The sequence below is a fragment of the Purpureocillium lilacinum genome (assembly GCF_023168085.1).
Source record: "Purpureocillium lilacinum CBS 284.36 DNA, scaffold_1, whole genome shotgun sequence".
NCBI classification, from domain to species: Eukaryota; Fungi; Ascomycota; class Sordariomycetes; order Hypocreales; family Ophiocordycipitaceae; genus Purpureocillium; species Purpureocillium lilacinum.
The window spans coordinates 4,978,211-5,001,566 of NW_027072111.1; the positions used below are offsets into that span (position 1 = coordinate 4,978,211).

The following is a 23,356-nucleotide window of genomic DNA, read 5'->3' on the forward strand; positions in this document are numbered from 1 at the left end:
CGAACGAGGCAGTGGCTGGTGACTCTCCGCATGACCGCGTTGTATCGGCTCCGATTGTCTCCATCTTCGGATGTAGTGGGGCCGGGCACCCGTCAGACGCGGAGCAGTATGCATTACATGTTAAAATAACTTGGGGTGCCACAGCGCCAAGCATATATTAATATTGACTGCATGCGTTTCCGGTTTGCTGGCTGCCATAAAACCTGGCGCTTCTCGTGCAGAGCACCGCCCACGCATCAATCACTCCACCGCGTCTCGCCATGGTTTCTTTCCGCAAGCTGTTCAAGGACTGTCGCCCTTCAAAGTCCCGTCCCATCAAAGATACCGAAGATGTTATGCGGCAGCGTCTGGTCTACCGCTATGAGAACCCTGACACGACTACACCCGCCATATTCAGCAGCTACTGTCCAGTAATCTCGTGCTCAGTGCTGTATTCTCTGCGACACCGCGAAAACGAAGCCACAAGCTGGCTTATCACGCGCTTCGTGGACCAGTTCGGCCCTGGAAAGAAGATGGACCTGCTTCTACGGTGTGATCCGCGCCTGCTCGTCTGTATCCACCAGATCTTCACGGCAGAGCTCCGGCTGTTCGAGGTTTACTTCGGCGTCAGTTTTGCATGGTCGGGATTTGAGCGCCAGGTCGTCGACGGGTCATGCTTTCCCTTCGATTATAATCGTCCGGCCTTGGACCAGCATTACCGCAGAGAATGTCTTTCTCTTGTCGGGGCTGAGAATTGCGAGCGCTGCAAGGGGCGGCGATCTCAGGGATGTACCTCTGTTGTGGAACACACGATAGAGGCCTGCTTTCCACGGCGCCATACCCGGGCGCTGGTCAGTCCCGATTTTCACCGCTTCAATAACTTGCAGATGGCGGCTTGGTCGCTCGCGACGAGTCTCAGTACTGTAACCGCCCTAGGGGCTGCCGTGGGCTCCAATACCGTGCTTGTTTGGGGATCAAATTTACTTAACAGCTGGGAATGGAAGCTACGCGATACTATGGGGTCTGGTGACGACGTTAAGGGAGATTTCGATGCTGTCTGCCCCAAATATTTCATCTGACTAGGAGTATGCTGCACTCGCACGGGGTAAGGTTCTCATCAGGCCAGAGGGGCTTCCCATGCACCTGTCATTTAGTGTGCCTTACGATGCTTGCCAAATTATATCGGACCCTCTCCATTTCCTGCGCAAACAGATCGTGTGCGTGCTGCTTACTGATTTGCTTCCTCTTTCGACTGTGCCCGTTCGGGCTGATCGGTCCCAGGGCTGGGCGTTCGCGGATATTCGCTCGTTCGAAATCCACAACCATGACTTTCCTTCCATCGTACAGTACATTCCTCGGCTCTGCATCCTGGTGGAGCACACGACGCTTGTGTATCGCCGCAAATGCTTCGGGGACCTGTGTGAGGAAACCTTGGTCGAGCGAATCTTCGAAGTGATTAAGAGGGCGCCCAGCGTAGCTAAGAAGTAAGAAGCGTGTACAAATCCTGCCGTCAAAGTAGTATGGGAGGATCAGATCAACTATCCCGAGAGACACGGGAACATGTACCCCTTGTATGTCTCGCAGTCGGTCATATATGCGGGCTTCGTGACGCAGAATACTGGCGTCGCCTTCCTCCACACCTTTGGCGACAAAAGTATAGCCATGCGTGACGAGGCACGCTTTAAAGAGCGTTCCATGTAAGCCAGAAAGACCAAGTGGAATACAGTTCGAGTCGCGCCCACGGTCTGTAGCAAGTTGTTCCAAGATGCAATGTCGAAAATGTTCGAGGTCAACGTGACTTCGTCCATGGTCCAAGACGTTCGGGCACTTTTTGTCCATTGCATCTCCAAAAGCCAATCCGCGAAGACATCGGTGAGTGCAATACTGACGTTGTCGTATGTTTTGTTGCCGATTGCCTCGCCGTTGGACTTCGTTGCTACCTCTTGCATTGGCTCTTTGCGATGACCTTGTTACTCTCGTGCTCGAGGCTGGCGGATCTGGCGTTGGGCTGTCCGATTCGTCGTCTTCGTGTTGATGCAAAGCATCGCGACCCATTGCCAGGCAAGAGGCTCTGTAACGCGTGCGGATCGGCGACCGTGCGAACCCTTTCCAGCGCTGCGGTTTATAGGGGGTCTCATGTTGTGGCTTGCGCGCGGAAACCGGGACATCTTCGAGTATCTTCTCGTACTCCACGGCCCAAGTCCCAAGCCTTTCGGCGGCATCAAACCACGACTGCGGTAGCGGCTCCTCCAGAGCAGCTCGGAGCACAAAAGCAAAGACTTGTGCAACAGCTGTCCGATGCAATCTGGTCTCATCGTCGTCTATGACGTCTAGGTTTGGAACCTGCATCGCATAGTAGACAATGGACGGGTTCTCTGCGGGAATATGCAGGAAAATAAAAACTTCTCCTGTGCAGACATAGCCGTAGGACGTGCCCAAGCCCACCATATACGAGAACAGCTGCGTAATGACCGCTGCACAGAGGCGCTTTGACTCAAACTCAAAGCCTTCCCCTTCTGCGTTGATCACATCATACTGTGGTCGGATCTCACAACCCAGGCCAGCCACGATTTGATCCAGGCTCAGCTTGTGTGGTGCTTTGTATTCGATCGCAAGAGAAGGGTCGGATCGTCCGTTCTTCTCTCGATAGATGCAGAACTGATCCGCTCGTCGGTTTCCTCTGCCCTTGGCTCGGCGCCTTGGGGCACCAGTTGTCGCAGTCGCCTGGATTGTCAGGCCCTCTAGCGATTCAGAGACGGATTCCTCGTCCGAGCCTAGGTTCGTATGGTTCTTGAACACGACCGTGCCTTGCATGTTGAGATCGTTCCGCAGACGCTCGCTCCCGTACACTCCGTCAAGAAGTCTCTGAACGGCAATCTCGACCGTATCTCGCTCAAAGTTTCGAAGATCAAGTTCGCTGCTGATTGGCCTGTTCAAGGATGCGACATAGTCCACTTGGTTCGCAGATGGGTAAATGGTGTCCGTAAAAAACGCATTGTCAGCTGCTAGCTGGTTCCATGTTTCTTCTTGCGCGGCGGCAAAGTTGTCCCAAGGAATGATTTGCTGTGGAAACCTGCGACCTGCAGGTTTAGTGGGCTCTCCTTGTGTCGTGAGGCTCTTGTCTGTAACTATGTCGATTTCCAGGCTGAGTTGGTGGCAGGCCTGGAGATAGTCGGGAAGTGTTTGTGGCCGCGCGGCAGCGGCAACGGCCTCCGCGTCCTTACGTCGCTGTCGCTCTTGGCTTAGTTGAGTTTTAGCTTCTTCCAGCAAACGTAGTAATCTCGTAGCCTCGTGTTCGTCCATGGTTGATGGCGTGAAGCTGTTGATGGCGCAGCTGCATGCTCAGGATGACGGAACGCTAGGTGCATTGTTATTGTCACGTGATCATCATGACTGGGCAACAACAGCTCCACCACGGGTTGTGCTCCACTCGCAGCTTCCCAGGAAGTCGCAGCAATGGTGTTCAGTCACACACGGCAGGATTCGACCGCAGTGTACTAAAGGTACGTTCAATGCCATCCGTATCCTGCGGTCGCGCATCTGCTCTGGGTATTCTTTCTCCCAATTATACTGCTCAATTAACAGCATCGCGAAAAGGCTCAAATTGTATGCGATCGCGTCGTTACTCCCCGGGATATCCATGGACCGACTCGCCGATCCGTAGTCGACAATCCATCGCCTTCAGGGGCAGCACTCTCGTCCCCTGAGCTCCAATCATCGTCAATCCAATCATGTATACTACGCTCGGCAACTGGATAGCCGTCCGCATCGCGAAGCCATTTGAACATGTTTCTCGTCATAGCCTCCGAGCAGTCGCGATCGCGGTCAAGTTTGTCGTAGCGAATGGCGATACTGGCAACGGAGTGTCCATTGGCATGGCCGAGTTCCAGTGGGCTGCTGACTGGGTTTTGGGCGACTTTTACATCCCCATCACAATCCCACGCCCAGCCCGCATATAGAAGCCCATGGCTGCTGCCACAAGAAGCGTGCAATTGCACCTCCAGGACGCAGTCCCTCAGTGCAATCGCTCCCAATGGTGGGAACGGGACAAGGGGTGGTGTGCTGTGATGTTCGCTCTGTAATAAGAACATAAGTCGCGCCTCATCCGCCCGCTGGATTGTCTCCACGTTTGGCGGATAGTCTGCTACAGCGCGCTGGACGAAGGAGACGAAGATCGCAGTCCAAGCAGCTGAATGCAGGTCGATGATGTATGCAACTGGGCGGGTCCACCTCATGATATAGCCTTGGATACCTAGGAGTATTGTGTCGATAGTGGCGAGGGCTTCCACAGAATGAATGGAGGTCATGCACGAGCATGCCCTACAACTGTGGACGAAACGCATCCCTGTGGTGGGTGAGGACAAGCTCAAGCGGAACCGGTCCAGACACCAAGTGACGCGCCCGGTATTGTAGCATGGCTAGCTCAAGAAGAACGGTGGAGTAGGTAGGGGATTCGTCCGGTGCTACATAACGAATGGTATCGCAAGCGATGTGCTCGCCACCACTTCCGCGGCTGTCGGGCTGGGAGCGAGGAAATCCATACATGGCGGAGCTAGCGGCGATAGAGGAAGCGCTGAGACCCGTACCACTAGATCTGGTCTCTCGAGACGTGACGATTGTCACGACCAATCGATCAGCGGCCGATTAGTCACCTCTTCCCCGCCCCCCTTCGGCCAGCAGGCTGGCAGGAAAGTCCAGTACTTTGAATGGATGGCTGGCGCCTCAGAGCAGCGGCGGAAGGGACTCCGTGGCAGATGCGCCAGTAGCTCCGGCGCTCCGGCCAATCGCGCGACTTTGGGTGAGCCGGGTGAGCCATGGGGGTGCGGTTGCGCGACTTGGGTGAGCCAGGCATCTCTGCAGCGCAAGAGGAGGGGCGGCTGGCAGTCACCCTGCATGGCTGCACGCCATTGGTCCTCGCGTCGCAAACGGTGCCGCGACTCCCTCGACCATCCGCGTTAAGACACGCTCACGATCCTGCCATCGCCAACCTCATCCAGCGCGCGTCAAGCTTCCCGTTGAACGAAGCACGCGTACTCATTTTGACCGAGTGTCGCCGCATAGAGACATCCGGACGTCGCTTATGCAAGCCGCTCGATGGCCCCGCTACTTGCCCGACTCCCCAAGATCGATTCCGTCGAACTTCATCCCGCTTCTCGGTATCGACAGACACTTCTCGGGCGAATGTGCCATGCGGCAAAGGGCAACCGACCGACCAACGCCCGTTTCAGCAGTATGAAGGAACGTTGTGCGTCATGGACGGATATGACGCACCGATCGGACGATTCTACCCATAACGCCGCAGCGGATGGCGATTGCACATTGGTGCAGTGCGCGTCACGAGCTTGTCATTGGGTGATGCCGGTCAGCTTGGACTGAGAGGTCGCTGCCGTGACCAGGGCTTGGCCAGGGCTTGATCGGTGATACGAGGCGTCGCACATGATGAGTTTGCGACCAACACTCCTCCGCCCGGCATCTGCGTGTCATGGCGGAGTCGGCTCTCTCAAGCGTTTCTACGGAGAGGCGGCTGCCTCGTCTGCTTGCTCCTTGGCCAATCATCCGGGCAAGTAGGAGGCCCAGATGCCCGCGCCCGCCTATTAATAAGCCTCTTCCCCCCGGCGGCATGTCGCGCTGTATACCCCTCTTCCAACTGTCTTTTGTCTCCCCTCTTCTTTTCTCTCGTTGATCCTTGATGACTCTCATGATCATCGCCCCGCGACTCCGGGGGTGGCTCCTCAACCAGCATGCCATCCAGCCCTTCATTGTTGGCCGAAGCGGCTCCAGGGGATGGCCTAACGCACCATGGAGTGGACAGTCTAGATCCGAGGTTCCCTCCGACCCAGCCGTACACCACCTGCCCAGATGATGGCCAGGCGGCAGAAAGCAAGGACACGGCGGCTTGCAGCTCTTTTTTACTATTCGGCAAACTCCCACCGGAGATACGAATTCACATATGGCACATCTCGCTGCGCGAAGCCGACAAGCCAGTCTTGCTGCCCTACAGGCGGGCTTGCCTGCGACTCTTCGACGTCTCGGAACCTGACGAAACGTATATCGCCGGTCAAAAAGCTGTTCGCGCGGACTTTGATGCACACTTGTTGGATAAGGTTCGCGTTCCAATGCATCTTGCCACTATTTGTCGGGAATCTCGTTGCGCTGCCTTGTCCTGGATAACTCAAACGGAAGTGCGTCCTTGCGCGACCCGCCAGGGCTCTGGATTCGCGCGGCCGTTCGACCAAAGCCGCGATGCGCTCTACATTGAACCAGACAAAGCAGTACCCTTTGCCTCTGAGTGGGAGGACCTAATTGGGGACACTGGCGAAGGCCCGCTGAGAGCTTCAGCTATTGCGTGTCTCGCTGTGTCGGAATCCTTTCTTCGCGACCCAGGTGAATTCCCTCCTAGAACAACTACCGCTGTCGTGCAGACAACCTCCGTCTTCGAACATATGTTAGAGGCGGCCCCTTGCGCGAACCTGATCCTAGTGGTCGTGGACGAGCAGCCTGGATGGAGAGATAACGCCCTCAAGTTGCAACGTGAATGGGACACGGGAGCTTCTGGAAACCAGTTGCATTAGTAGCGAAACTAGTCGGCGGTAAGCACTGGTCAACTTATCGGATATTCACTTCCGTCTTTCTGGTGTGTCGAGGAAGCCTCGTCGCGTGACGAACCTTTACGCACAAGCCAGTGTGACCCAGTTACCCTGCCGTCCCAGGGTCGGCGGAATAGTATGGCGCTCGAGCCTCTTCTGCTCAACAGGCAGGTGATTGAGCCAATCAGCTCAGAAGGGCCGGCAGGAAGCACCTGCCTGCCCCTCGGTAACGGATGCTTTGACTTTTGTCAGGAGCTCCTGGTGGTTATCCGAGGGTCATCCCCATACCTGGCAACTGCCCAGGGGTGGTGGCTGGAACTGCACGCTGACTCTGGGCTCCTGTCTGCGTCCATTTGGCTGACTGCAGGCCATATATGCGACCATTTGTTGCCCCACTACGGCCAGCACCGTGTGGGTCACCTCACCCAAGGCAGCATACATTGCGGATTAAAAGCTCCGGCCGGTATCCGAGGGAATCGCCGAACGCGTCCGTCCACGCTCACCTCGGGGCAAACAATCCTGGATGTGAATCTCAATCGAGAACTAATGCATTTGCCTCCAGAGTGACACCAAAAATCGGACAAGGCGCGCGGCGCTTTCACCCGGCTGGCGACCTATCCATGTCGCGGTGTAACAACCCGCACTTCGCCTCCCATATCGAGTATTAAGGTTTGCCCTTCACCCGCCACCCTCTTGTCCACGGCCGTAATGCATACGGCAAACACAGAACCCGACTGCTCACTACGACCTCGCCGATTCCTCTGACTTATTCCCCAAGACACTGTTAACAGCTACTGCATGGATAATACATCATGCGAAAGTTGCTAACCTATCTGCCATTCTAGAGAATCACCGCCGATTCGAGCAAAGAATAGCTTAGGCGGCCTGCTGGGTTACGAGTCGCCGTGATCATGACGATCTTTGTCTGCTCCCTGTGAGTCGAGCCTCACCATCGGTTCTGCTGTTGTCGCGACGCGAATACTGAATAGCGGCATGTAGCTTCCTTCCCAAAACAATTCAGTTCGACGCTTTCAAGGCGTCATCGCCACGCCAAATCGAATTTGGAAACGGCCGTCCACAGGCAGGACCCCCCTCAGATAACCGAAAACTTGGAGATCAAGGTGGCTGTATCTCGCCCAGCCTCTTTAGACACGAACCGGATATCACACCGCCACATACGCCACGGAATGTCGCATCGCCGGGCCTGTTCTCAAACGAGGATGACTTTCGAATCCAGCACGCGTCCGACTTACTCTCCCCATATGAAGAGTTCCCTAGCACATGGAGAACCCGCCCAAGCCAGCCGCGTCCATCGAACGGTTGTCCGCAGCAAACTCAAGGCGTTGGACGCGGTACGCAGCGAAAGGCATCTGAAGATGGCCGTGGTATTGTCCCGCACGGTCCGTCGTCGCGGAGCGGAAGCACAACCTGGGACTTTGCCACCACGACATGGACTATAATAGACGCAGGCCAGGGCAACGGTGGCTTGCGCAATGCTGTCGAGGCTGCCGTCCGGGACAGCAAGATTGACCATTGCACCTGGATTGGCACTCTTGGCTTGCCAACCGATATGATAGAGGGTACGCAACAGAAGCAGGACATTGAGGATGCTTTGGCAACTGAGCATGACATGCTCACCGTCTTCTGCCCCGACAACGACTTTGAAGGCCACTACGCGCACTTTTGCAGTCCGCGCGCGAATGCTTCTTCGATGTCGTGCACGAGAGCAGCCACGAGGTCGACAGCGGATCTCTTCGGCAGGGCTCCAGCTTGTTGCGGATGGAGCACACCATAGTGGATGGACGCCCACGCTAGACGGCGTGCGATGAGCCTCTCAAGACCCTTGCCTAGGCAGGAGAGCAGCGAGATTGGTCGCCAGGCGCGCGGTGTCGACAAATTTCGACGACCCGGCTTCGCTATCATGACCACTTCCGCCTCCCTGAATGGTTGCGGATGGTGGCCTAGTCGGAGGCAGCCCTCGTAGAGGCGACGGACATGTTCGCCGATGATATGCCAGGCGGCTTTGAGCATATTGACAGTGATGTTGTCGGAGCCGGGGGATGTGTTTCCCGTGCGGATGGTCGCGTCCTGCACTTCGGCCAGTGATACATCCTGGGAGAATGGTATCGCTCTAGTCGCGGCGACTGGGACCCACGGGTCGGCTATGTCGTCTTCTGAGGTTCGCCTTTCCAGCGTGGCTCGTCGGAGGGCATTGGCTTTGTCGAGCTGCGTTTCGTGTACCACGCCATCCACCTCGAGGGGTGGTGGTTGGAAGGCACCTGGCGACTTCAACCATCGGACGGCTTTAAACACAGATGAACTGTCGTTAAAGCTGTCGATGAGATTGCGCCAGTATAGCCGTTTAGCTTGGCGGACAACCCTCTGGAAGTCTTTCTTGGCGAGCTGAACTTCGCGGCAAAATCCAAGGGGATAGACTCTTCTGATCGCGCGGTATTCCGCTACGGCCAGGCGGCATTCCTCGGTCCACCATGGGGCGCTGCGCCCTTGCTTTCGAACGGGGCGACCGGCCACCTTCGCCGCCGTTTGGAGGAGGCGCACCAGGGCGGATGCAAGAGCATCAAGGTCGTCGGTAGTTGTCGTCGGGGCTGGGATATCCACTGACCCATACTGGACGAGATCTACGAACCGCTTGATCTCGTCTTCCGTCGTGACGCGGACTTTTCCGGGTGGTATTGGCGCTACGCCCACCTCCGGGAGCGCTATGCTGAGCGTGAAGTGGTCGGAACTAGTGGCCAGATGGTCCTCCACGACTGCCTCGGACAGTGGTACATTCGAGAAGGCAAGGTCTATGGTATTTCCATGCGGGTTTGTAGGCACGTCGGTCGGGTTGAGCAGGCTGAGACGAGACTCTGATGCCCAGTGAGCGATGTCGTCGCCCCGGCCATCGAGACGACCGGTCTGCCAGCTGTAGTGTTTAGCGTTGAAGTCTCCCGCGACCAAGCACCTGCTCGGCGGGCTCCAGGCGAGGAGTATGTCGAGAGCCCCGTCGAAATCAGGCTGTCGGTAGCAGTTGACTATCGTCGTATTGTTGATGGTGAGCCAGAGAATGTCACGAGTTGTCGCGGGACGTCGTTGGTCGGCCGTTAGGCCGGGGCGTCGCCGGACGTATGTCATGACTCTTGGGCGGGTAGTATTGTTGGTCCAGCTATCGACTGGAGAAAAGGTATCATATGCTGGGTGAGTTTTGGTGAGACAGCGGCCATATTTAGCTTCTGTCCAGGGCTCTTGCAGCAGGACAACGTCGTATTGCTCAGAGTCTGCAAGGGCAAGGGCGCAGTCGTGTGCTGGTGGGATCTTCCCTACGTTCGCTTGGAAGATTCGCAGAGTCTTCTTGCCGTTTTGTGGAGCACGGGTATTCCTCGTCATGGATCATGCGTGATGGGGTCGATGCGTCGCTTCTTAGAAGGAGAGGCAGGTCTGCTCGCTGGCCGAGGAGTCGTATCCACGATGATGTATGGCGGGGTTATAGTCATGGTTGGGCTGAGAGTCGAGGTCTCGCTCTCAGCTCTTGAAGTGTTGGCTTCAGGCTCGATTTGGCTGTCGTTGGGCTGTGGAGCGCTGGGGGGCGTGCTACCGGGCATGCTGCTGGGCGTTCTGCCGGGCGTGCTGCCAGGCGTGCTATCGGGCGTGCTACCCGGAGCAGAAGGGCTAGGGCGGTCGTTCGCCTCAGGTGCGCTCAATGGCGCCGGTCCGGGTGAGGGGTTCACGATCTGAGGCGATCCTTCGTCCGGTTGGGAGAGCGCGTCCGCCTGAGCCGTGCCTTGCCTTAGCTGGGCGGATAGCTGGGCGCCCATTTCTCGGACGCGGGTTTTCTCTTCCTTGGTCAATCGGCGGAAGGCGCCATGGGATCGTATGGGACGAGCCGGGCATTTCAGGAAATCTGCGGCATGCGGTCCGAGGCAGTTGCCGCACTGCTCCGGCGCTGCGCAAGAGGAGTTGTCGTGTCCAGCCTTGCCGCATCGCTTGCAGGACAGTCGGCGGTCGCAGCTATGTCGGGCGTGAAAGTCCCAGCATTTGTCGCATTGGCGGGGCGGGGCGGGTTTGTCGATGTATCGGGCGAGTTTGCTGGAGCCGAAAAGCCGCCAGGGTTTCTGCGTGGGTTTGAGGAAAGACACGAGGAGTGTTTTGACAGGAAAATCGTTCGAGTCGTGACGACTAGGGCGGATGTTGACGGCCGTCTGGCCGGTTTGGCAGGTAATTTCGTCCTTGACTGCTGTGTCGTAGTCGGCTTCATTGCCCTGCAGGTCGGTGAGTCTGCGAGGGCAATGGGATACGACGTAGGTGTACCATTTCTTGCTGACTTCGACGGAGTTCGCGCCCAGGTCTTCCGCCCATTCGGACTGGCGCTGAACGATGAGATCTCTGGTGGTAGCGTCCGCGGTGCGAATAGCCCAGCCCGAGTTTACGGGAAAGGCTGCCGGGATTTGGTGGAGGTCGATGCCGGCTTTCGCGGCGATGTGGGTCCGGATCGCGTACGATTCGCAGTTCCTCGCCGGCGCTTCGGCGTCGAGTCGTACGAAGACCCGGAGGTCCTCTTTCGGTGGGGCGGGGATTGGTCGTCCCTGGAGACGTATGTCGGCGGTTTGTTGTGGTGCGGGCGGCGGGGCCTCAGCAATGGGAGTGGCGTGGACCCCAGGGGGCTGGCGAGGGCTGCGCCCGGCGACGATGCTGCTGTACGTCGGCGCCGTCGCGGGGGGCAGTATCGAGAGAGATTGGCGCCAAAAGTCGAGGAAGCTGGTGGCGAATTGGTTCGCGAAGGTGTGCTCAATCCCAGACGTGAATTGCTTCGCGGCCTGGTCAAATGATTCGCAGAATGCGTGGAAGACTGCTAATTTGGCGTTATAGGCATCCGTTTGCTCTTGAGCGACCCTGTTGGCGCCTTCGACGATGGAGACGGGCTCCAGAATGGGTTCCAACGAAGGCCTGTACGACGCGTATGCGGGCTGTGCCCCTTCCGTAGCAGCAGAGTGGGAGAGTCGGAGTAGAGGCGAAGATGGCGTCCGGGCCGGTCGCCTGGGCGCCGGCGAGACACCGATCGGCCGGTCCACAACCGGAGAACTGTTGCGGAGCTGGGCGGCACGGGCCCGGTCGGCGAAAGTTAGGGGGACATGATTATCCAGATCAAAGGGGTCTGAGCCGGCATGCGAGCCCATGGCAGTTGCCATGGCCGCTGCCAGAGCCAGCGCAGCGCGCGGCTCGCAGTGTTGGTGGTGCAGTTGTTAGTCAATTTGGTGTGAAATACCCTACTTTCTTAACAATTGCATGCCAAGAGAGTATGATGACAAAGGAAGGTGAGTGGGGTCGATAAGTTCACCGGACGGCCGGCCCCCGGGTATCCCTCCGAATCTCTCACGCCAGCCTTCCAAATCCCCGTCGATGCTTGTAAGAGGGATGTAAAGAAAGGGGGAGGCGAAGCTAGTGGCATCAGGAGGTCGATCAGCGTTCCTTGCTATTGCATGCTGAATCAGTGCACGGCAAGCCACCTCATAATAGTGCGATGAGTTTGCTTCGGTACCCTTCTCGCACGACTCCGCGCTGCTGGCGTTGGGCTCCAATGACTGCACATCCGGCTCTGGCGCACAGTCACGCGTGAGTGTACGCAAACGACCAAAACTCAATAGCACATCGGTCAGATCAGTGGTCTCCTCTTACGATTCAATGCTCGTGGCATCAGTCTCCCACTGCTACCGAATGGTCGGCTCAGGCGAGCCGCTACAGACGAGTGCGTGCAGACACTCGAAGGCCACAGAGGCGCGGTCTGGTCTGTCGCATTCTCGCACGATTAGGCAATGGACATGTGTGTACCGAATTCTCTCCCTGGAGCGCGTCTACAATAAACTTGGAATGTCAAATGTGCGGCTACGAAACACCTTGCCGAGTCCAGCAGTTACCTCGATGCCCTAACCCGTTGTGTGACAGCTCATTGTCACAGTGTCACTTCCGGGTTTAGCTAAGCTCTGGTCCTCCTGCCAACTAAGGCGTTGAGAGTGTGTGGCGACGGCCTTGGCCTGAGGCTGCGGCGTGAAGTTCGTTCACGCCGGTCATGGCAGCTTGCGAAACCAGAGACACGGCAACAGAACACACGAGCGTGACTTGAATGGTGGCGGCCATCTTGGTATGCGTTAGCCTCCATCAAAGACAGGTCAACATGAGCTTTACTACCCTAATAATCCCTCGCACTGCCTTGTCGTCGACTGAGCCTCTGTCTGCGCCATATATGGCACCAAGCTACACAAACCTGGTCAGACCTGCGATGTCACATACTATCTATACTGGCCGTGGGAAACAGCAGGCTTGTCTCCCACGCATACATCTGAAGCCAGAAGGGCATTTGCCGTCGCGTCCAAGTCTTTTCCCTAGGCGAATCCGTATTTGTTTCGGCCCGTCACGGTGTGCCGAGAGACGATGAAGCTTCATACTTTGCTGTCAGGACACTATGACCGCAAAGAGAGCGAAAATTAACCCGCTATGCCAAATTGCTCGGACGCTTCACGGCTTGTCGAGATTGGCCGGCAGAACATCTGGCCATGATCCTGTCGAGGCGAGACAGCCTGCAAGCAGTGCGCCCTGGGTAACGAGTACTGTTGTCAGCGTTCGACTGCTGGCAAGCTTGCTTCCCGGCCAACTGACTACTGTGCCAACGAAGCGAAGTTCTTGAATTTTACGGCCACGCCAGTTGCGCGTCAAGCCGTCTCGCTCCGATTCGTTCTCGGCGTTAAGCATCAGGATTATTGCATCATAAGATATCCATGTCTCATGAAAGGCGCGAGGGGAGGTGTTACAGCCACTTTAGTCCAGCCCTTCACAGCCTGTGCAATTCGACTCAGTCCTTTGTTGGACACGAGGCTGGAGAAGCGGTCTGGACGCGATGTCTGGCGCCAATAGGTGGCACGACGTTGAACACAAAGGCGAAAGACGACTAACTTTTGTGTTAAGCCTTACTCAATCTTCGGTTGTCATTCTTCGAGACGGAGGAGGTCACGGAAAAACTGATGCAAGCGAGACATTTACTCCGCTGGAGGCAATCGCCGCGCTAGCCACATCTTGGTTCGCACATGCGTGTCGGGCGCCATTGGCCGCGAGGATTTAAACGTTCGGTCGCCCAGGTGTCGTCCCTGCCGTCAGGTACCCCGCCACCCGTCGTCGCATCAGGCAGCGGCGTTTGTCGAGTTCTGCCAAGAGCTACAAGGGGCCAATCCAGAAGGGTCTCCCTGGACAGACTACCCACACCAGAACGAGATGACAGGCACTGGGACGCTGGAAGGGTCATTCGCAAAGGCTGCCGGCGATACTCGCAGGTACGTGTTCGATTGTATCACGGGCCTGCATGTCCTTGTTAGATTGCATGCGGCAGAGGAGCACGCTGTCGCAGTGGCCTACCATGAACAAACCTGGCCGTTGCTGTCACACACTTAGGTAGGAAAACCGTGGGCAAAGGAATGCTATTTTCTCTATCTGATACTGGCACGAATCTGTTGCTCTTATGCCTGTGCCATTGAGGCCATGGCCATGACTCATTGTAGGGAACAGAGTGGTGCCTACAGGCGGCACTTGTGCAGCCTGAAGCCATTCGCAGCTGTTGGCCTTGACACCTGAGGCTCGTTCTTGCAACAGTTGCTAACAACCTTGCACGCCGTTTTTAATGGGGCAATTCTTCCAAGCTCGTTGTGCGGTCAGCTCTGCTAGTCAATTCGGTGACTTTTAATTTCTTTAGTGACCTGAGTCACCCGTAGCTACGGTTTTATCCGTCTCCAGTATTGTCACCTACACTCTCGCTGGAGTCATCGGTAGCACTCGGCGAGACGTAAAGAGCAGGTGGCGGTAGTGGAAGGGGATTAAGTCGCTCTAACCGCTCCGACACATACTCTGTTTCCAATATCGGCGACTTGTTTCCGGAGGGCCCTGACATGAGCCAAGCCGTTAATGACTGAGGTTCGGTCCTGGCGCTCTCTTGACTCCCATCTCTACCACAGTCTCTTTTCGCTTGGATCACACATGGAGAGCGACCGTTGGCTTTGCCTTGCATTTAGTTCTGACGCTTATCGTAAAATGATCGTCGGGCACGACACCCCCGATTCCGGACGGTTGAAGAGGGGGACATTGATTCTGATGTGCAGATCTTGTGCGATATGCTGCTGCCGCGTCCGAAGGCGGCCACGCGATTCCGAGGAGCCGAACACACATGCGAACGCAAGTCGAGGGACAGCAACGTCATCATGGTGAGCACTTAGCCAGTCCTGTACGTTCGCATTACTGTACTCATAGTAGCCACATCATCTTCTGGACCTGTCCGTCTATAGCAGCGTAAGGAGCGCGCGGCCACTATAGGGCTTCCAGAAGGGAAGTCTGAGGTGGGGTTGGCTGTGGGTACCAGTAGCGATTTGTTCACGCCACAGCGTGGGGATTGCCACAAGTGGCCTTGCATGAGCTTTATGTAAACGACAAAGATCGTCAGGAACTGGCCGACGCAGCTTGCGACCTTCAATAATGGCTCCTGTGTGGTGGGGGGTGGGTGTGGCTGGGGGACTGGCAGGCGATTGCTGCCTGCCAACGGTAACAATAGCTTCAGCAACCCGGCTTCTGCCTTGCCATGCCTCAGATGCCTGCCTCAATTGGATCGGTATAATTTACCAGCCTCAAGTCAGTTTAGACAGAAAACGGAAGAGTCTCTCCGTGCCCAAATTCACTGCAGACCTTCTGCCCGGTCATCAGTCAGTTATGCACCCGTGCCGTGCGAGAACAGGTTATTGAGCTGCTCTTTCAGTTTCGGATTGCAACCTTTCATCTGAATAATGAAGGCTATGACCTGATCATTAAGGTAGTTATGCTTGTCTGGTAAGAGACAGGCTTAAAACGCGTCGTTGCCTGGGAGTTAGTTCCTCGCCGCACCCAAGCCAGGATAGACTAGGATGGCGAAGCCGAACCGTCGGACAAGCGCAAAGAGCCTGTTACCCAGACGAAGTCGACCGTACATGGACCCTCGTCGTTTGCCTTCATCTCCTGACCCGTTGCTGTCTTGTCGGCTGATCCTACGCTCAAGAACAGGCGATCAGAAACCCGAGAGCAAAAAATTTGGTAGAATACTCTATTGCGCTTCCTTGGCTTGTTTCGCCTCTCCAGATTGAGCCTGACCAGCAGTAGTCTCTCTGAGTTGGCTGCCATGTCTCACCGAGGTAGCTTCCAAGTTGCCCTTCTCTTGCTGCTGACTAACGTCATTGACATTGCTTGTGCTAGGGACTGCAGAAAACGGGTGAGATATGCCCTCACGCAGAGGGTGCTCGCTCCCAGTCTTGACTGCGCCAGCATCCGAAGACTTGTTTGCCTGGGAGAGAGAAAAGTCACCAGAATCGAAGTACTTTCGCCCCTGTCATAGAACAGAACTGTTAGCCATGTTTTGTCAGATTATAGCGCTCTTTATTGTGTTTTGCACCTCTAACTGGTGATCGAGGAGGTCTCTTTTGTTTGGTATCCTTCCGTACAGGCGCTTTAGACGCAGCCCCTGCTCGTTATGTAGCTTTGAGTCCTTGGAAGCACTCATGGCACCTGACTAATGCAAAGTTAAGAGTTCGGAATGATTGCTGGAAGGAGATGTAGTTCATGGGATCCTTTAAGTGCGATGACACAGGCAGAGCTCGCGGCGTGATTACAGCGGCAGCAAAACACAGCGGGATCCCGGGTGTGAAGGCGACCTAGGGCGGGAGGCATGGCAAAAAATGCGGGCATGATATTGTACAGCACGAATCGTGGCTGCACAGCCGCAAGTGGCGATTTGGGTATCTCACTGTCCAGCAACCGATGCCTACCAAATGTGCGATCCACGGTCCAAATGCCTTTGGTCTGGGCCCAACGGTCCACGTTTGGAGGCGCTCGTGACGTCACGGTTGCCCGAGTGGGTGTGGAGGCGCTGTCGGCCTGCGTCGCAGAGACCTCGTCACATGCAGACCTTTGACGACCTCTGGTACTCCCTGACAGAGCAGCGGACACCGCGCATGAATTGTCCGCGAAGGAAATGCGAACGCCATGTTCCACAGTCGACCTTCATAAAGAAGCGAACTGTTCCAGGAGCGCAGACAGGCAAGCAAGAAGCATACCAAGTACTGCAACTAGCATGCGCTCAACAGTCAGCGCCGTCCTCCGCGCCATCGTCCCCGGCCTCCGCTGCCGCTCTATTACAACTTCATCTCTCCTGTCCTCCCCCAGCAGCAGGAATCTGTCAGCCGCTAACACAAACGCCGACGCAAACGATGGTAGCTGCTCCCCAGGCAGCGCCCGCGTCAAGCCCAAGGTTTACAATTCGAACATCTGGGGTTCCGGCTCCGATCCTGGTAGTCAGCTCACGGATGATCAGAAGGAGGAGGTGAAGGAACATAACCGCTACTTTGCCAAGAAGCAGCGCTCGGAAATTAAAGAGAAAGTAGACGGCAAGTTCTGGAAGGGGCACTCCAAGGACTGAATGCTGATCATACGATGGATGTGGGAAGAAAGGGGGAAGCAATTATGGCCGGCGACATACTTTCGTTCTCTACTCCCCCGTACGACATATTGCTCACGGCCGCCCGCACCGCCTGCCGAAGGGGAGCAATTGGCGCAACTGCGCTGAGGCACCGAGTTGCTTCCTCGTAGCTGACTGAGTTCATTATGCTTTTGACCCATCGCTAAACAATGCCTCGTGGAAACCAAGATTGGCAAACGGCCCAGTGCAGAGTTGGAACCCAGCGGCGTGGGTGCAGGTCGATGTTGCAAACAGCCACCGTGCAGCTGGGCTTGCCGAAGGGTCACCAGGGTGCGGTACCGACATGTGACGATACGATTCCTCAGACGACGGCCGGACGATGATCCTGATGTTGTCTAGCAAGTAGCGGGCCTCAGCATTGGACGATGGGAGTCGCAGGAAATGGTCTGTGAAGATAACCCCCAGATAACATGGCGCAAAGGAGCAGTCTTAGTTGACGCTCTGGGGACTAGTTCCTAGCAATTGGGCGGCGCATAACCTGCACTTTCTGCCTCGAGTGCGACTTGGAGGAATGTCGTGAACACATGGTTACACCCACATGATCTGCATAATGATCTCTGCGCTCGCGGGCATCTGATTTACGTAGCACGCAGCAACACATACATTCCTCCTCCCCTCGTCACATGTTCTATGACACACCAAGCGTCAAGCCGACGACTGTTGTTAAAACGCACAGCCCCGGGTATAGGCGAGTGGCAAGCGGCAGCTGCTGGGACAATGGCCTTCTCGCTGTTGGCAGTTGCAGGTCCTTCACTTGCCATCCTCGCTGTCGCTATTCAGGTTCCGTGGTGTAAAGGGCGGAAGAGATATAGGCGGAAGCGGGGCGGAAGCAAGAACCTGAATGCTGTCCGACACGTACTCAATTTCCAACCCAGACGAGCCACTCCAGTTCGACAATCTCAACATCAGCAGTGTTGGTGATATTGTCGGCACGCTAATGTCGAGATTGTCGGCACACCCGTAAGTCGATGGTTGACTCAGTTTGACTCCTCCTGCATTGGTTATTGGTGCCGAAGCGTGCCGGACATTAACGTCGTCCTGGACTGCTTGCTTGTGACTGCCACGACGCAGCGGTCTTCAGCTAAGACACCACCGAGCCCGCACGGTTCGAGCGGCATCTGCGGGTATTGCTGCTGTTCGGTACAACGACGCGAATTCTATTCCGACGGAGCGTTCGGAATCCGAGTCTAGGCAGGAAAGTTCGCCGCTGTCACAGACGTTCGGAGTACGGGTTCTGCGGCTCTTCGACGGTAAAGGGCCACTGGCTCTGCGGCCCCTCAGAGTCGGGTTGGCATTCAGTAGGACGATCGAGTTCGGAAGGCGGCTTCTGCATATTCTCACCGATTGAGGCCGTGTGACCTTCTGTCAATACGGTATTAGGGTCTCTCGAAAAGTCGACGCAGAATGGTACGCCACGGTAATAGATGATTGCACCATCGTGGCTGCGCTTCCTGTGGTAAGACGTCCGGTAGCCTCCTAGGCCTGATCCGCAGTCGTGGGCATTGCCGTTCTCGACAACACCACTGGGCGTACTTCTGTCGCACGACATCAGGCTGCCGGAGGACTCCCGTCTGAAGAGCAGTGGCGTGTAATGGAACCTATCCACAGCCCTCACACCTGGTAAACAGCGCCCGAGCGTGGGCTTATTACTGGGGGTGTCAGAGATTGCGTTGTCTCCAGACAGAATTAGTGTTTCGAAGGGCCTGCGCGAGCCCGATGCTCCAAATTGGGCGCTACCAGCCGTATCCGGGCCACCGTGTGCATAGGTTCTCAACCTGTCACCAGAGATCTTAGTGCCGCCACTGCCGCCCAGCCAGCGGACTTTGCTTCCGTCAGGCGATATCTGCAAGTTGGTACTGATACTTGCCACTGCAGCTCGCACGAAGGTCACGGTAACGCTGATTAAGTGCAACTGCGCCATGTTGCACAAAAGGTTCAGATAGATCCAACTCATAGCATCCGTGTCGATGTCTGTGCCCAATGAGTCCTTGCCACCGAAGGGTTCCAACGGAACGAGGCCGAAATGTCGGATGTAACACAGGTTTTCTGACGGGTTCTGAGGACGGTCGGGGTCGAGATCAGTCGGACGAGTAGGTCGCTCCTCTAAGGCTTGCAGCGCGTCCTTCGCGGAAGAGTTACTGCTGGGCGTTCTCTTGTTACCAGGGCCGCAATTACCGACAAACATGGCTGGAACATCGTATGGGCCCGCTACTGGTCCACCCACAGTGGGCCTGCTTTTCTCCTGCAAGAGGCACGACTGTTGGCTGGAGTTCAGTCTAGTTTTCTCACGCAATGGTTCCGCCGCCTTTGTGGATGTTGATTGAGAAGCCAGGCCGAGTCGTCCGGACTTACCCTCGTCAAGGTCGCGCCCGAACGCACCATATGTAGCAATTTTCGGCCGTGGCAATGCACCTCGGCGTCGCACAAATGAGCCGCTAATGTTGCCGCCACCGTGACCGGTAAAGATGTTTTCGAGACGCCGGACAACTAGCTCCCCCTTCTCTTTATCTGACATTGCCAGGTTCCGAGGATATAGCCCCGCGGGTATGCCATGCAGGTAGCGTTCAACAAGTTGGTCCGGATACTCCAGGCCTTGATTCATTGTTGCCTGGCCAAGAGACGTGCCAGACCTGCCGGACGCGTCGGTGCCAAATGATGACATGGAGGAATAGGCAGAGTCCGGGTGTCGAGACCAGGATTCCGGATAAGACATCGCATGGCTTGCGGGCGACCTGACGTAGTGACATTGTGGGTCATGCTTGCACGGCACCTCGCGCCTGTGGCTGGCGGCGTCAGAGCGGTCTTCGAAATCAGCTGCGATATCTCCCAGAGTCGCCTCAAGCTCCCTTTTCTGTCCGCTTGGAAGGTTGTGGACCCGAACCTCGAACAGTATATCCTTCCGCAGCTTGCGAGGTAAGGTCTGCCTGTAGCGTCTCAACTCGTCTTTCAATGTCTTTATTTCGACTGACAAGTCATCGATGATACCGCGATAGTCTCCACTGCTGTCGCTGTGGTGAGCTGCACGTCCGGAAAGAGCTGCCACCTGCTCTTGATGCTGAAGAGCTCTGGCACCGTTGGATGTATCGGATTTCGCGCTGACGAACGCGGAGGATTCTACAAGGCTACATTAGCCTGCAGCACCACACATGTGGGCAACTCTGCTTACCATTCTGGCCACTTTCACATGTTGTGGTCGGCTGCATAGCACAATTTGAAATCATCCCAAGATCTAGTTGCCTTGTTGACGCGGACGCCGTTCGTTCCGTAGACGATTGTCCGTGCATGATATCCTGCTTCGAGGTAGAGCTGCTGTGTGAGCATATCGATAGTACAGTATCGCAGTGTCGCGGAGTTGGCAGATAAGCGTTGCACAGTGGGCATGGCGGCAATTTTCTGACACTGTGGTGTGTTAACCCGTGGGGAGCCGACTCGAGGTGACAGTAAATTTATCGATTCGGGTTCCGGAGAATCTGCATATCTGCGCGGCGGCTTTGAGCGTACAAGCTTTGCGTTTCACTTGGCAGACGGGTCGGAGGGGGGAATGCCCCAGCGTGAGCGTGGGCTGCTGACGAACCCCGAAGGCTTGCTGAGTGAAAGGCGTCGATCTTGTATTTGGCCTGTCATCGAGGAAGAGCGGGGACTCCCACGTTCTAGGCTCGCACTACGCCGTATTGAGGTGGCGCAGGGCAATAGTGGGACACACGAGCAACCAACCCCGGTCGTACTGGGCACGGCAACTGGGGAATACCACTAGCGTACAGGGACGGCATTCTTGTTCACTGCTCTCCATTCTGTGGCCACTTCCCTCTCGAGTCCCCCACCACCGCAGGGCAATAGTGACATACTAGCAAGGAAGTAAATCTTGAGCTTGGTTAGCTTTGACGTGAAAGGAGCGAGAAGCCCCCTGGAGGGTTTGCTGCGATGGGTGGAGGCACTCTGCACAGGTTAACGGGCAGTGGACAGATGCACGGACCCTTTCACAAGCAGGCCTGCCACAGGGGTCTCTGCCGTCCTCAATTCTCTTTCTCTTCTTCAACGCTGATCTCGTGCAGCAGCAAATTGATCGCCACGGAGGCTCCGTGGCGTTTGTGGACGATCATACAGCCTGGGTGACTGGCCCGACGGCGCAGAGCAACCGTGGCAGGGATCGAGGCTATCGTCAACGTCCGTATTACTGCTACGCCAGCATTGAATCCAACGAGCGGCTCACAGATCAAATCCCTGGGCGTGGCCCTCCCTACCTATCTACTACTATGGGTCAGTGCTTTCCCGAACACGTACCCGGGCTGCAGGACCTCATCAAGGGTACCCCTGCGTAGAAAGTCTCCCCATCCATGCGGGCAATCCTTATGCCACCTCGCCGGATCGAGTCTCGACCGCCTACCAGTTCGTCGTGCATATATTTGCGTCCAGACCTTCAAGCTCGCCTTTCGGTCTCTCAAATGGCCCGTTCTCGTTCCTCAATGCCTTTGCGCAACCCGTGACTGCGTTGCCTTCTCCTGTGCTGGACTGTCTGTGCCACTTGACAACCTGGTCCTTTTCGCCGCTAGCAAGGTCGTCGTCTCAGCTGATTTCATTGGACTGGGAATTCTGACATCTCGTTTGACGGCGTAGGTGGCTGGCGTTAGCAAGGGAACATGCCTGTCTTGGGCTAATGCCCCATGACGTCAGCATGGGGAGCATCCACCGGAGCCACAGAATCAGGTAGTCCAGGACACTGCCCTACAGAAGTCTGGCCAGCTCTTTGTCCCACAATGCCCAGGAGATAAACGGCATAACCGGTGCCTGGCACGTTTAGTACACTAATCTCTACGTTCAATCGACGTACAGTACTGTATCAACATCCCAAAGTCGGAGCAACTCTTCCAATTCCGTCCAGCTCAGTATCGTGCTGGCCATACATTCCCCGCTGCAAATTGCCTGACGACTCCTCCCAGGTCCGTATAATGGAAGGTCAACATGGCACGTACACCTACCCCGGGTCGACATCAGCATCGCCGACACCTGCTCTTCGAAGCTTAAAGGGCTACTCTCAGCTTATGTACACGTTCACCACGCGACAGATGCAGGGTGCTCTTGCAGCTTCTCGTGCAAACTCTGACACCAGCATCCTCTCGACAAGTAGCTCATCGACAAGTGGCACCCGTACGACGGACTGCCAGACCATGACCTAGCAACGGGGGACGACGGAAAAACACCAACTTTGCAATACTAGTTAGTGGTAACGACCTGCGCCCTGCGCAAGCCAGCTCCACACCTTGGTACAAGAGTACAAGAATGGAAGAAACCTGTTTTGGAGAGGTGGTGATGGTCAGAATTGGGCTGTCTCATTGGGAGGCCAGCTGCTCCCTGGACTGTTTCGCCTCATGCATGCTCCCCTGACACCAAGGCACCAAAGGCGCGCGGACTCAAATGCAGCTCAGGTGAGCATCCTCAGTGGCCAACGCATGTGGTACGACGGATTTCCTACACTCAAAGTAACGACAACATGCAAGGACACCGGCTGCTACCGGGAAAGAGACAATGAAAGCTAGACAAACAAAGATGGCCTTGGTAGCGACACGTAGCCAACAGGGCTGCCGACTCAGTAGCATTGTCATACGTATGCATGCATAGTGGGCGGGCTTCCTGTAGGACCTCATATTCCTGTAAAATTTAAGGTATCACTTCTCTTAAGCCACTGTGAGGATGTCCACACAAGCTGGAGACATTGATGCAAACTTCTACCTGTGACTTGATGGGAAGGATGCGTGCAGTGGAGTTTGCAAAGAGAGGCACCGTTTAGCGCATGCCAGCCACGGGCTTCCAAATTGACGCACCGCCCCTCTTCCTTGCCATTTTCGCCCCGAATCACCGCCTGCTTCGCTTCCGCCCCAACTCAACTGCGCTGCTGTCCTCATTCCCTGCCACCCTCTTCCCATATACTGGCATCAGCTGAATAGCCGCGATAAATACAATACAAGATGTGAGTCCGACGCCGCTACCGCAGTGCCCTTTACCTAACCCTTGTAATTGGAAGCGCCATTGCCCCTCAAAACGTGGCCGGTACATCGTTCATGACTGCACGACCACTCATTTCTCTGCTGACCCCAGCTCAGAATGAGCGGCACAGATCAATGCTCACTGCATCTCAGCGGAACTCAAGACGTCCCGGAAGCGTGGTTTGATGAGCAACTCAAACGTTATCGCAGCAGTAATGACATCCTCCAAGACTATATCTCGAAGGAAGTCGAGGTACTTAAGGCGTATTACGGCC

The 23,356-nt window shown here is 56.0% G+C and overlaps 2 protein-coding genes across 2 annotated transcripts; one reads left to right on the forward strand and one right to left on the reverse strand.

The window, feature by feature from the left end:
- Positions 1-1,915: 1,915 nt before the first annotated feature.
- On the reverse strand, positions 1,916-3,282 carry PLICBS_001181 (uncharacterized protein; the record flags this gene model as incomplete). The annotated part of the gene is made up of 2 exons (XM_065599742.1): positions 1,916-1,976; positions 2,084-3,282. 2 exons carry the CDS (start codon positions 3,280-3,282, stop codon positions 1,916-1,918), a joined length of 1,260 nt encoding a protein of 419 aa, XP_065455814.1.
- Positions 3,283-16,695: 13,413 nt separating this feature from the next.
- On the forward strand, positions 16,696-17,040 carry PLICBS_001182 (uncharacterized protein; the record flags this gene model as incomplete). Its single annotated transcript, XM_065599743.1, has 1 exon — positions 16,696-17,040. The coding sequence occupies one exon, from the start codon at positions 16,696-16,698 to the stop codon at positions 17,038-17,040; it is 345 nt and encodes a 114-aa protein (XP_065455815.1).
- Positions 17,041-23,356: the final 6,316 nt, after the last annotated feature.